At 42.5% G+C, this 10,953-nt stretch overlaps 4 protein-coding genes across 5 annotated transcripts in view; 2 read left to right on the top strand and 2 right to left on the bottom strand.

The window, feature by feature from the left end:
* Positions 1-2,713: 2,713 nt before the first annotated feature.
* On the bottom strand, positions 2,714-4,082 carry LOC9655211 (isoprenyl transferase). Its single transcript, XM_002963636.2, has 3 exons — positions 3,504-4,082; positions 3,366-3,433; positions 2,714-3,245 (listed from the first exon to the last, which is right to left on the bottom strand). Exons 1-3 carry the CDS (start codon positions 3,948-3,950, stop codon positions 2,792-2,794), a joined length of 969 nt encoding a protein of 322 aa, XP_002963682.2. The 5' UTR covers positions 3,951-4,082; the 3' UTR covers positions 2,714-2,791.
* Positions 4,083-4,548: 466 nt separating this feature from the next.
* Positions 4,549-5,920, top strand: LOC9655212 (zingipain-1). Its single transcript, XM_024666160.1, has 4 exons — positions 4,549-4,790; positions 4,858-5,096; positions 5,142-5,282; positions 5,360-5,920. Exons 1-4 carry the CDS (start codon positions 4,598-4,600, stop codon positions 5,774-5,776), a joined length of 990 nt encoding a protein of 329 aa, XP_024521928.1. The 5' UTR covers positions 4,549-4,597; the 3' UTR covers positions 5,777-5,920.
* A 525-nt stretch (positions 5,921-6,445) lies between these two features.
* LOC9643485 (probable fructokinase-7) lies at positions 6,446-8,290 on the bottom strand. 2 transcript variants are annotated; one of them, XM_002963637.2, is made up of 8 exons: positions 8,194-8,290; positions 7,964-8,126; positions 7,698-7,903; positions 7,398-7,610; positions 7,143-7,340; positions 6,922-7,059; positions 6,741-6,857; positions 6,446-6,685 (listed from the first exon to the last, which is right to left on the bottom strand). In XM_002963637.2, the coding sequence occupies exons 2-8, from the start codon at positions 8,103-8,105 to the stop codon at positions 6,536-6,538; spliced, it is 1,164 nt and encodes a 387-aa protein (XP_002963683.1). In that variant the 5' UTR covers positions 8,106-8,126; positions 8,194-8,290; the 3' UTR covers positions 6,446-6,535. The 2 variants fall into 2 exon arrangements, with proteins under 2 accessions (XP_002963683.1, XP_024521922.1); XM_024666154.1 differs by having other exon boundaries at positions 7,964-8,122; positions 8,194-8,289.
* Positions 8,165-10,953, top strand: part of LOC9655213 (DNA-directed RNA polymerase I subunit 2) — a 5,528-nt gene continuing 2,739 nt past the window's right edge. Inside the window, exons 1-18 of the mRNA XM_024668460.1 lie at positions 8,165-8,221; positions 8,376-8,580; positions 8,675-8,757; positions 8,814-8,930; positions 8,984-9,060; positions 9,115-9,178; positions 9,234-9,304; positions 9,353-9,430; positions 9,479-9,524; positions 9,572-9,752; positions 9,820-9,872; positions 9,923-9,996; positions 10,046-10,163; positions 10,213-10,297; positions 10,348-10,463; positions 10,511-10,638; positions 10,688-10,767; positions 10,825-10,947. Coding sequence (XP_024524228.1) covers positions 8,165-8,221; positions 8,376-8,580; positions 8,675-8,757; positions 8,814-8,930; positions 8,984-9,060; positions 9,115-9,178; positions 9,234-9,304; positions 9,353-9,430; positions 9,479-9,524; positions 9,572-9,752; positions 9,820-9,872; positions 9,923-9,996; positions 10,046-10,163; positions 10,213-10,297; positions 10,348-10,463; positions 10,511-10,638; positions 10,688-10,767; positions 10,825-10,947 — 1,756 coding nt within the window. The remainder of the gene's footprint in view (positions 8,222-8,375; positions 8,581-8,674; positions 8,758-8,813; positions 8,931-8,983; positions 9,061-9,114; positions 9,179-9,233; positions 9,305-9,352; positions 9,431-9,478; positions 9,525-9,571; positions 9,753-9,819; positions 9,873-9,922; positions 9,997-10,045; positions 10,164-10,212; positions 10,298-10,347; positions 10,464-10,510; positions 10,639-10,687; positions 10,768-10,824; positions 10,948-10,953) is intronic.

A 10,953-nucleotide genomic window follows, 5' to 3' on the forward strand; every position in this document is an offset into this window, starting at 1 on the left:
TTAAATATGAATATTAGATGCAAATTATTATTTGGAAAGTTGCGTGAGTAATAGAGAGACCTTGCGTGAATAAGTTAGTGACCCCTCCATCTTTCTTTCGAGAGTATTATCAAGGGGTTCACTTTCTCTTGATGACGTTCACGAGGCTTAAAAGCTTGAGCCATGGATTTGAAAGCTTTGAGATGGGTTTGAGAATTTTGCATCACTTGCTGATGACTTGCCATTTTGGCATTTATATTCTCAGTATCGCCTTGAAGATGGCCTTCTTTATTTTTTGAGGATGGATAATGATGACCCTTTATAGCTGGTAGTGCCTTTTGTCTTTATTCCATGGTTTCTTCATGCCTACCATGATTCTCCTATTTTAGGCGGGTATATGGAACATCGTCGTATGACCGAGAAGTTGCACAAGTCTTTCTATTAGCCAAAGATGCAATATAATGTTATCCAGTATGTGCGTAACTGCATTTGGTGCCAAATTCGTAATATTCCCCCTCATGCTGCAGAAGGACAGTTAGAGTCAATTGCAATTTCCCATCTATTTTGGTGGAATTTAACATTATGGGACCTTTTCCACGATCGACTATTGGTAATGAATATGTTATTATTGCTTCTGACTATTTGACTCATTGGGTGGAAGTTGGTGCTCTTGTTAGCGACTCTAAAATTGCTGTTGGATACTTTCTCCTCAATCAAATGGTATTCTAACATTCTTGTTTAGAGCAAATTCTTTCGGATAATGGTCCCACATTTATGGCTGAGGCATTTTATGTTTTGACATCTTAATTGGGGATACGCCACACTTTCACAAGTGCTTATCATCTACAGTCAAACAGTTTGGTGAAATGGCTCGTTCGAACATTCAAAGAAATGATCACAAAGTATGTCAACTTTCAGCATTCAAATTGGGATGGGTATTTGCTGTCTCTTCAGTATGCATATATCACAGGGGTGTAGAGTTCTATTGGTGCTTCACCATATATAAACTCCTATATGGTCATAATCTAATATTACCAATGGAGCTAGGTTTACCTTTGCGATTGCCACGAGTTCCCGATGCTAGGTCATGGGATCAATATTTGATGAGCATTCTTTCACTTGTCTGAGCAGAATCTACCAAACAGTTAAGCCATATACAAGTAAGACAACAATGGCATTACAACTCCCATCATCGTCCACCTGTGAAGTACAAAGTGGATGACTTGGTGTTAATCCGTTTTCTTCATCTTTCGGTATATGGTTTATCTAAGGGGCTTCTTGCTCAGTGGAAAACACTGTATCAAATGTTACAGCAAGTTGGATCGCAAGTTTATAAGATTTGGCATGATGTCCAGTACGCCGATCTTCCAGAAATTGTGCATGTGCAGTGGTTGAAACACTTCATATAAATGGATAAAAAACAACTAATACCACCTACAGATCTGCCAATACCTCCTCCTGACATTCCTCCAAATCCTGGCCTATCTATAAGAGAACCTTGATGGTTTTCTATTAAGGAGGGGATGATGTGAGGTCTAGGTGTATAGTTACGATGCCATATACTAATATTAGTATAGTGGGATTTTGGTAGTTGTCAGATTGGTTTCAATCCAGACTAGTATATAAGCTAGGGTTTTTAGCCTAATTGATATGCACATTTTTCATATTCCCTTTCCATATTCCAAACACTTACACAATTAAAATTTCTTCTTTAATTCCTACTTTACGACATAATTTGAGATATATATATATATATATATGAAAAATATATATGTTTATCAATATAACTGAAATATATTATATGCTATTAAACAATTATTATATTTTTAATTTATCACTTTATTCGAAATTTTAATTCAAAAATAAAGACCAAGATATCTATAACACGTAAATATATAAATTTGGTGACTAGAAACTAATTACAAGGCAAAAACATATTTATATAGCAATAGAAAATCCACATTTAAAATGATTATAGTTTATAAATTATTTTATAAATTTAAAAAACACATTTTAAACATTTTTAAATAGTTTTGTAATCACTATTTCTAATTTCAAAGTAAAAATAACTTTAAAGTTTAATTTTTACAAACAAGTTATTAACTTTAATGAATAAGTTTAACCATGTATGTATTATATTATTTTTATAAATCTAAATTAAACAGCCACTCATGTAACTTAATTAATATCTAAATTCTATAATACTTCGAAATCATAAGTTTTATCAATTTGTTTTTATGCTTTTATAATGAATAATTTTCAGGATTGCCATGCTTATGTATATGAAATAAAATTCTATAATAGATAAATATTTATTTTTTATTTTTATCTTCTATGATTTTCTAAAATCTTTCTATGATAAATTTAATTGATCCAAAAGAAGGACAATCTAAAAACATTATGCAAAATCTATTTTTATTTTTATTTTTGATATATATTTATTTAAATATCTATAACATATCAATAAAAATCAGCTATTGAAGTAATTAGACATATATTTTTTAATAAAAATTACACTTTTATTTATAGCTAAAATGTTTTATTGTATATATCAATTTTCTAAATATTAATACAAAATATTATAGAATAAAATTTCACACTGTACTTTTAAATGTTGTTGCAATTAGTAGATCTCAATTGGTATAATGTTATTTATATATATATATATATATATATATATATATATATATATATATATATATATATATATATAAAGGTCTTTTTTAATAACTGGTTTACAGAACTCATTTAAATAAAAAATATAAATCAAAACATATCAAAAGCTACTTATTCGATCATTGTAGAGAGATTTCTATTTGTTTTGGTGCCTCCCGAAACGTCTATCCCTCTCTTGATACTCGGCCAGTGCCACCCGGTACTCATTCTCTCCAAAATCCGGCCATAGCTCGGGCACAAACACGAGCTCCGTGTAGGCCAGCTGCCAGAGCATGAAGTTACTCAGCCTCTTCTCGCCGCTTGTCCGGATCAGCAAGTCCGGATCGCTGATTTCCTCGTCCCAAGTCGTGAGGAGCTTGCTCTCCAATTTGGACTCATCAATCTCGTCGAGATCAACACTCCCCCGCTGGACTTCCGCCGCCACAGCCTTGCAAGCCTGGACCAAGTCCTGTCGACCACTGTAGCTTAATCCCACCACCAGCTTGAGACCTTTGTTGTGGCGCGTTCGCTCCTGGATTTGACACGCCAGCAAGCGTAGAGTGCCTGGAAGCCTGGACAGATCTCCAATGAAATGGACACAAATTCCCTTCCTGAGAGAAAAATGCAAAAGAAGAAACAAGAAGCTTATAGCTGTGAAGAAGTCATATATGAATGATAGAGTTCTAGCTTCCAATCACGAGAAACACTAGGAAAAGAAACTAGAGACTTACGTGAAGATGTTCATGGAGTCCTCCGAGATCACTCTCTCGAACAGTTGCATCAGGAACTGGATTTCAATCTGGATCACGGCAATCCTGAGGCAAGTTCATCAAAATGGAAGGAGAACAACAAGGGGAAAAGGAATGCACCGTGGGACGACGCCAGTTCTCGGTGGAGAAGGCAAAGACGGTGAGAATTTTAATACCCAAGCGGCTGGAGGCGGCCACGATCTCTCGCAATGCATGCACGCCGGCCTCGTGCCCCCTGTCGGTGGCCAATCCCCGGAGCTTGGCCCAGCGAGAGTTCCCATCCATTATAATCGCGACGTGCTCCGGCATTCGCAGCGGATCCAGCTCCCGCGGGATTTGGCGGGCGGGACTGGGCGGCGGCGGCGCGAGCAGCTGCTGCCCGATCGAATGACCCTGCTGCTGCGATGCCAGGATTTCGCCGCTTGCCCTGGTCAACACGCGCGGATTCTCCGTGCTCCTGTCGGGACGGAGGCATTGCGATAGTGGGGCGAGCGGTGCTGAACTGCGCTGCCGGACGCTGCCGCTCACGAGCCGGAGCTTCGAGGAATCCATAAACCCTAAACTCATGAGAATATTCAGTGTAAATTGTTAGTGTTATTAAAATCCATAAACCCCAGTTAATTCTTGAGAATTATTAGTTAATAGTAGTAAATAATAAGTTGAATTTTTTAAGGACCAGATTGTCAATTTATTCTAAGATGAAGATAGCTATAGCATGTGAAAATTCTTATAAGGTCTTGTTATATCATTATCATCCATCATCACATTATTTTATTTGATTACTTACAGTCTACTATACTTCAGCTAAAATGTCAAGATAAGTGTGGTGGATTGTTAATCTCATTCAGTGGATCCTTTAGTTAATTAACAAAATTGGATCTAAAACCTAAATATAAACTTTTGAATTTAAATTTTATAGGCAAATCTAAAAACACTTAACGTTAAATATTTAATCTAAATAAGCACAAAAAGGCAATCTTCTTGAAGAAGCCAAAGAAACAGAAGGAAAAATGTCAGACCATCTTTAATCTCTTGCGGGGAAAAATGAAGACCTCATGAATTCTCTTTTTCGCACATTTTTTTTGTTCTAGCAAAAAAGTCTGTTCATGTACGATTGATAGTGCCTACACCCGCATGAGTCTCGTGGGCTGTTGTGAAATGCTTTTATAACCCTTCGTTCTCTACTATCTACATGCTTCAACGACTCTCTGAGAATGTCTCCTCATCTCTTGGTCTCGATTTCGTTCCTCCTCCTGCTTGCTGCAAATGCAAATGCCGCAAGTGATAGTACTCTGGAGGGGGATGCAGGGATCCGAATGTTTGGCGACGTCGACTCTGTCCCCAAATCCATCGACTGGAGAACTTTGGGGGCCGTCACACCTGTGAAAGATCGCAAAGGATGCCAGAGTAAGTCTTGGACTTCAACTTCAATCCTGCTTCTCACTTTATATTTATATTGTGGCATGGATGGAAGATGGTAGCTGGGCTTTCGCGGCGGCAGAAGCCATCGAGGGAATCAACAAGATTGCAACTGGAGTTTTGGTGGAGCTGTCGGCGCAGCAGCTGCTGGATTGCTCCCGGAGCTACGGCACCGATGGCTGCCACAGCGGCTTTCCCCAGAACGCATTTGAATACCTCGTCGACACAGGCAATGGCCTCTCGATCGCATCGGATTACCACTTCACAGGTTTCAATGCCACCTGCCGAAAACATGTAAGTACGTGCACCATTGTTTTTTACTAAAGTGCTGCTCTCCAGAACCGCTACTCCGTCGGCATTGACGACTACGACAATCTCTATGGCTCCAGCGACGACACGGACATGGTCGCGCAGGTTGCCAAGCAGCCCGTGACAGCTCTAATCGATGGCAATGCGCCAGAGTTCCTTCGCTACAAAGGGGTCAGTGAAAAATCTTTTTTTTTTTTTTTTTCTTTTGTGAAGGACAAGTCGCTGAAGCCTTCGAACTAAAAATGCAGGGGATTTACAAGGGCCCATGCAAAGATGACCAGGCAACTCCGTATCTAGCGGTGCTCATCGTCGGCTATGGATCCGAAAACGGCCAGGACTACTGGATCATCAAAAACTCGGCGGGGACAAGCTGGGGAGAGCAAGGCTACATGAGGCTGCAGCGTGGAAACCATGGCCTTCCACTGGGTCGATGTGGAGTGAATGGCTTCGTCTACTTTCCCGTCAAACAGAAGCCACCGCCATCTCCACCACCGCCATCTCCGCCGCCACCCTCTCCTCGACCGCCACCGTCGCCCCCGGTTCCGTGCAGTAAAAGGATTAGCTGCAGGTCGCTGATTCCAACCTTTGCGTGCTGCCCTCCCAGGGCCAGACCCTGCTGCTGCCCCTGGTGGAAAAGATGTGGTGAGTATGGATGCTCTCTTTAAACACTTACGTGTATAAGAGCACAAGAGACATTTCAGCATCTTAAATATCGAGCCTTTCCTTCAAAAGGTCTGGTGGCATGACTTCTCTTATGTCATGGCTCCTTCAGACTTCAAATCGGCAAAATAGGCTTCGGGTTATCTTTTTCTAAGAGTTTGCTGTGTTCAAGCTTAGATGCCACACCCGCATTGGAAGGTAAGCCAACTTGGAGATCATTCAGCAGCCCACAGCTACAACCAGTTCTGGAGATCCATTGTACGTGAAGGAGACTTGCATGTCCGCGTCACACGGTGTCCCAAAGCAAAGTTGATATGTATTTTAATTCTGGCACGCACCAATGTAGCGGATATGGTCTTGATTAGCTTTGCAACTGGTGGTTCTACTGGATCTTTCTGGGCAGTCATGCGGCACTCAAACCCGATAACTTAGCTGAGAACTTGGACAGCCAAGTTGATCCTCTCGACAACACCAACACCCTCGTATTTTTCCACAATTGCGGGATGCCGCTCAAGCTACTCCTGTCTTGATGCACAGATAAGATCAAGAGGAAAAGAAAGAACACTTCGTGCCGACGTTGCCATCGCCATTGCTGTGGGGACTCGTGTGTTCTTGTCAATAAAAAGAGCCTTGGTTTAGTAGACTTGACCTGGTTAGACTGTTTTGACACGGGATCTCGCCACTGTAGAGTTCGCGATTAAATATCTTAAATGTAAAAGTTCCAAAGCAGGAAAAAAAGAGGAAAAAATGTGTTCTTAAAACTTTCATGGCTGCAAGACTTTGGCAGACGACTTTCCTAGAAGTTGAAACACTGCGGATTTCGACGGCAGGGCGGGGATTGCTCCCCTCTCCGTAGTTGCGATCGCACCGCAAGCATTTGCAAAGAGGAGAGCTTCTCTCAGCCTCGGTTCGTCCTGACACAAAAACATTTGATTCATTCTCCATTTCTAGGAACGCAACGAATCTTACCTTGTACAAGGATGGCTCTTTTACGAGCTGAGTTAAGGCTCCAGCGACGAACGCATCACCTGCGCCTGTTGTGTCGACGGCGTCGACTTTGATACCGTCCACACGACCAAGAAACTCCTGTAACAGTAAGCGAACATGAAAACCAAGGAAAGACAAGGCTAAACAAAAGAAAAACTGGAACCTTTGTGTAATAGCGGCAGCCGCCTTCGCCTTCGGTCACTAGCAAGAGCTTCAAGTTTGGATGCATGAGAGCTTGAGCTGCTTCATCGCTGTAAGGGTCACCTCCTTCAGTTAGAAATGTGATCTCCTCCTCACTTATCTTCAAATTTTAAAGCCACCGAGCAAACTTAGAAACTTGGAAACTTCGACCTTTGAAAAATAAAAGAACTCATTCACACAAACCTTGATGATATCGGCTTCGTTCCAAATGCTTTTGATGCCTGTGCGAGCAGCCTCTGCCGAACTCCACAACGGAAGTCTTAAGTTGGGGTCATACGAGAGGACCGCTCCAGCTTCTCTGGCGATTTTCATCGCGGCCAAGTGAGCGGATCTGCAAGGCTCCGCGATGAGACTGATAGAGCCGTAGTGAAAAATGGACGCCTGGAAGTTATCAAGCCAAGTAAGAACGCAAGTGATGTGAAGTAATACTTTTGATACCTGCTTGATAAGGTCAGCGTCAAGCTCCTCAGGCTTAAGTAACATATCCGCGCTAGGATTGCGGTAAAACATAAACTCGCGCTCGCCATCCTTGCGGAGAGTCACAAACGCGAGAGCCGTGCGAGCACCGGGATCAAAACGCATGCCTTTGCTTTCCACCTTGTTCTCTTTGAGAATGTCCACGAGCATGAAACCAAATTCATCCTCTCCAACCTGGTAAAAGCAAAGTGGTGGAGAACCAAAAAACTTAGAAAATTTTGTTTGAAAGCTGGAAAAGGTGATCATAGATTAGATTGTCACCTTACCGATGAAAGCAGAGTTTCCATCCAGCCGAGAGATACCAACAGCAACATTGGCTGGAGCTCCTCCAGGAGCTTTCTTAAACGCTGGAGCATCAGCCAAAGAAACTTCCCCTACTGTTGGAACGAAGTCTATAAGCATCTCTCCAAAACACACCACTAGATTGGAGCTGGGATCTCTCACGGAATCCACCGCTCTAGCAGATCCTACACAGTGAAGCGTCCATCAAGCCAGGAGAAGAAAAAGGTAGAACAGAGCTCCAGTACCTGATTTTGACGATGAGAGACAATTGGAGCTCGAGCTACTTCTCCTCAGATTCAAGCACTGCGGTCTATCCCCAAACAGGAAGCTCTGCCGCGGCAATCCCGTCGAAAGCTGCGAGATCTGAGAAGCAGGAGACGCGGCCATCTGTCGCGATCTAGGATCTACCTTTTAGATCAAGGCGATCGGCTGAGCGAGTAAAATCGATGGAAATGCGGCGCTGCGCTCTACTTACCCTACTGCAGATCGATCGAGCGAAGAGAGTGGGGCACCGCGACACTACTCTTTAGAAACCCTGGCCAACGAACCAAAAGCGCGACACCTGGCACGAATGAGACGCCGACGAGGAAAATATGGCATATAAAGGTATCACGTTTATAACCAGGGTTTTGCGGGTTTAGGGTTCTAGGCATGGAGAAGAAGAGGAAGAAGGAGAAGGACGGCGCGACGACATCTCGACCGCCGCGCATTCCCGATTCCGCAGCGTACAAGGCGCTGGAGGATCTCGTCTCGCCTCACATCGATTCCTTCGACTACTTCGTGCAGCGGGGACTGGTGGAAGCAGTGAAGGGGATCGCGCCGGTGGAGATCGAGCAGGGTTCGACTGGGAATAAGCTGATTTATATCCTTTGGATGAGTATAGGCGCATTGCCTTGCACTGCTAGATGGATTTCATTCTGGAGATTTTGGATTTTCCCTTGACGTTGTTTTGGCACTGACGCTCGACAAGCCTGTTGTGCAACCGCCCGTGAAGGATCTCAAGGAGAAGGCAATGGAGCATCGTCTTCTTCCAAAGGAGGTGTGAGCAGTATTTTTTTCTTTGATTCTTCTTCCTTATAGTTTATTTTATCGTAGTGCCGGCAAGGGTTCTTGAGCTACACCGGCGCGCTCAATATCCAGCTTATCTTGGATTACGGTTCAATGACTAGATACCATCAACTTTCGCTTGGAAAGCTGCCTATAATGTTGAAGGTATTTGGTTTCTGCTCTCATTTTCTTCCTTAAATTTGAGTAAATTCCTGTAGTCGAGCCTTTGCCATTTGAGAGGCTTGTCGCCACAAAAGCTTATTTCTTTGAAAGAGGAGGGCACGGAGATGGGAGGGTATGGTCTCTACCTTCAACCTTTCCTGATAGTAACTCAGCTACTTGTATGTAGGTACTTCATTGTGAAAGGAATTGAAAGAATCATACGAAAGCTCATTGTACCGAAACGAAATCATGTATGGTCGCATAGAAAATATCATGGCGCTTGAACTTTGGGATGTGTTTGAACAGATAATTGCTATAAGGAGAAATGCGTTTCAAAACAGAGGAGCAGGATTCTCTGACATCGGGTTGATGATGAGGTATACATAGGCGGTTTTATGGGCCCTTTTGTTACTGTGTTTGTTCAGATGTGTGAGACCAGACCAAACAGGGTCAACTATCAAACTTTACTACCTGCATCATGGCACGGCTAGGCTTGGTTTTGTGTAAGTCACAACATTGTTATTGCTTGTTACGACAGCAAATGTTTTCAGGATTCGGAGGCAGGAGTTTGTGATTCCGGTCGGAATAATTTTGAAGGTGCTGCTACGTTACCTGCATCTTTTGTTTACTGACTGTCCTTGCAGGCGTTCATGGACACAAGTGACCGAGAAATTTTCGAGCAGCTGAGTGGCATCCACGTCCAAGGGCAAGAGCAGTCCAAAGGTGCAGTTGGAAGCCAGCTTATAAGTCAAAGAGCAAGAATCATTATTGAAGAGACGCAACGTCAACCTTGCCTTACACGTTTGGATTGCCTTCGCTATATTGGTAAGCCTGATGGAAATACTTTTTTTTTTGTTTTGTTTTTATCTTTTATATGCGAACTGTAAACCAGGCGAAACATTTCGGACTCCTTTGGAGGCGCTGTCTAGTATGTCCAACGCCGAGGTAAGACTAGCGTTATTTCATAAGTGTTTGACTCGTCTTCGCATCCTCAGGTCGGAGAGGATGTTCTGAGGAGATTTGTCTTTGTACATTTGGACAATTTCCGTGATAAGTTTAACTTGCTCATGTAAGTTGATTGGTGTGTTTTCTTGGTCTAATTGTGTTTTTTAGCTCAGTCATATGCTGCACAAGCTTTTTGCGGTTGTGGATGGGTCGGCCTCGATTGATAGTTCCGATACTTTACAACATCAGGAGCTCTTACTACCCGGACATCTGATGAATATCTATTTGAAGGTAAACATTACAAATAATGTTCTGCTTTGGTTACAAATATGTATTTCAGGATAGACTAGAAGACTGGCTTTACAGGTGCAAGAGGTTGTTGCAAAGGGAAATGCAACTCAAGGAAGAGTTCGACTTAAGCGACCGTATGATTTGCGTTTTCATTTTCTGATGGCGGCCAAACTTCTCTTTTCAGATGCAAAGGTTTTAAAAATTGTGGAGAAAAATAATGCTGTGGATATAGGCAAACGGATTGAATATTTATTAAGCACTGGAAATATTCAATCCCAGTCGCATATGGACCTTCAGCAGGTTGAGTACAACGTGTTTCTTTGTGGTGCTCATTTTCTCATCTTTAGGCAAATGGTTTTAGCGTGGTAGCCGAAAAGCTGAATTTTTTCAGATTCATATCTCATTTTCGTTCCGTCCATAGGGGAGCTTTTTTTGCAAGACAGAGAACTACATCCGTGCGCAAGCTACTACCAGAGTAAGGACACTGATTCTACTCCAGTCCCTTTAACTTTATGGATGTGTAGATCGTGGGGATTTCTTTGCCCCGTTCACACTCCCGATGGTGAACCTTGTGGGTTGCTCACTCATTTAAGCTCATTGTGCAGTAAGCTTTTTATTTTGCTCAATGTCACGGGAACTAACTCGGTTTTCTGTTGTTCAGAAATTTCCACTGACCTCGATCAAAATAATCATCCCAAGGACCCCAAGGTTATTCATCGAACTATTGCTACGGTGTTAGCTCAACTCGGCATGGTTTCGATTTCACCTTTATTGGCGTTGTCAGGCCCTC

The sequence above is a fragment of the Selaginella moellendorffii genome, unplaced genomic scaffold, assembly GCF_000143415.4.
Source record: "Selaginella moellendorffii unplaced genomic scaffold, v1.0 SELMOscaffold_3, whole genome shotgun sequence".
In the NCBI taxonomy this organism is placed as follows: Eukaryota; Viridiplantae; Streptophyta; class Lycopodiopsida; order Selaginellales; family Selaginellaceae; genus Selaginella; species Selaginella moellendorffii.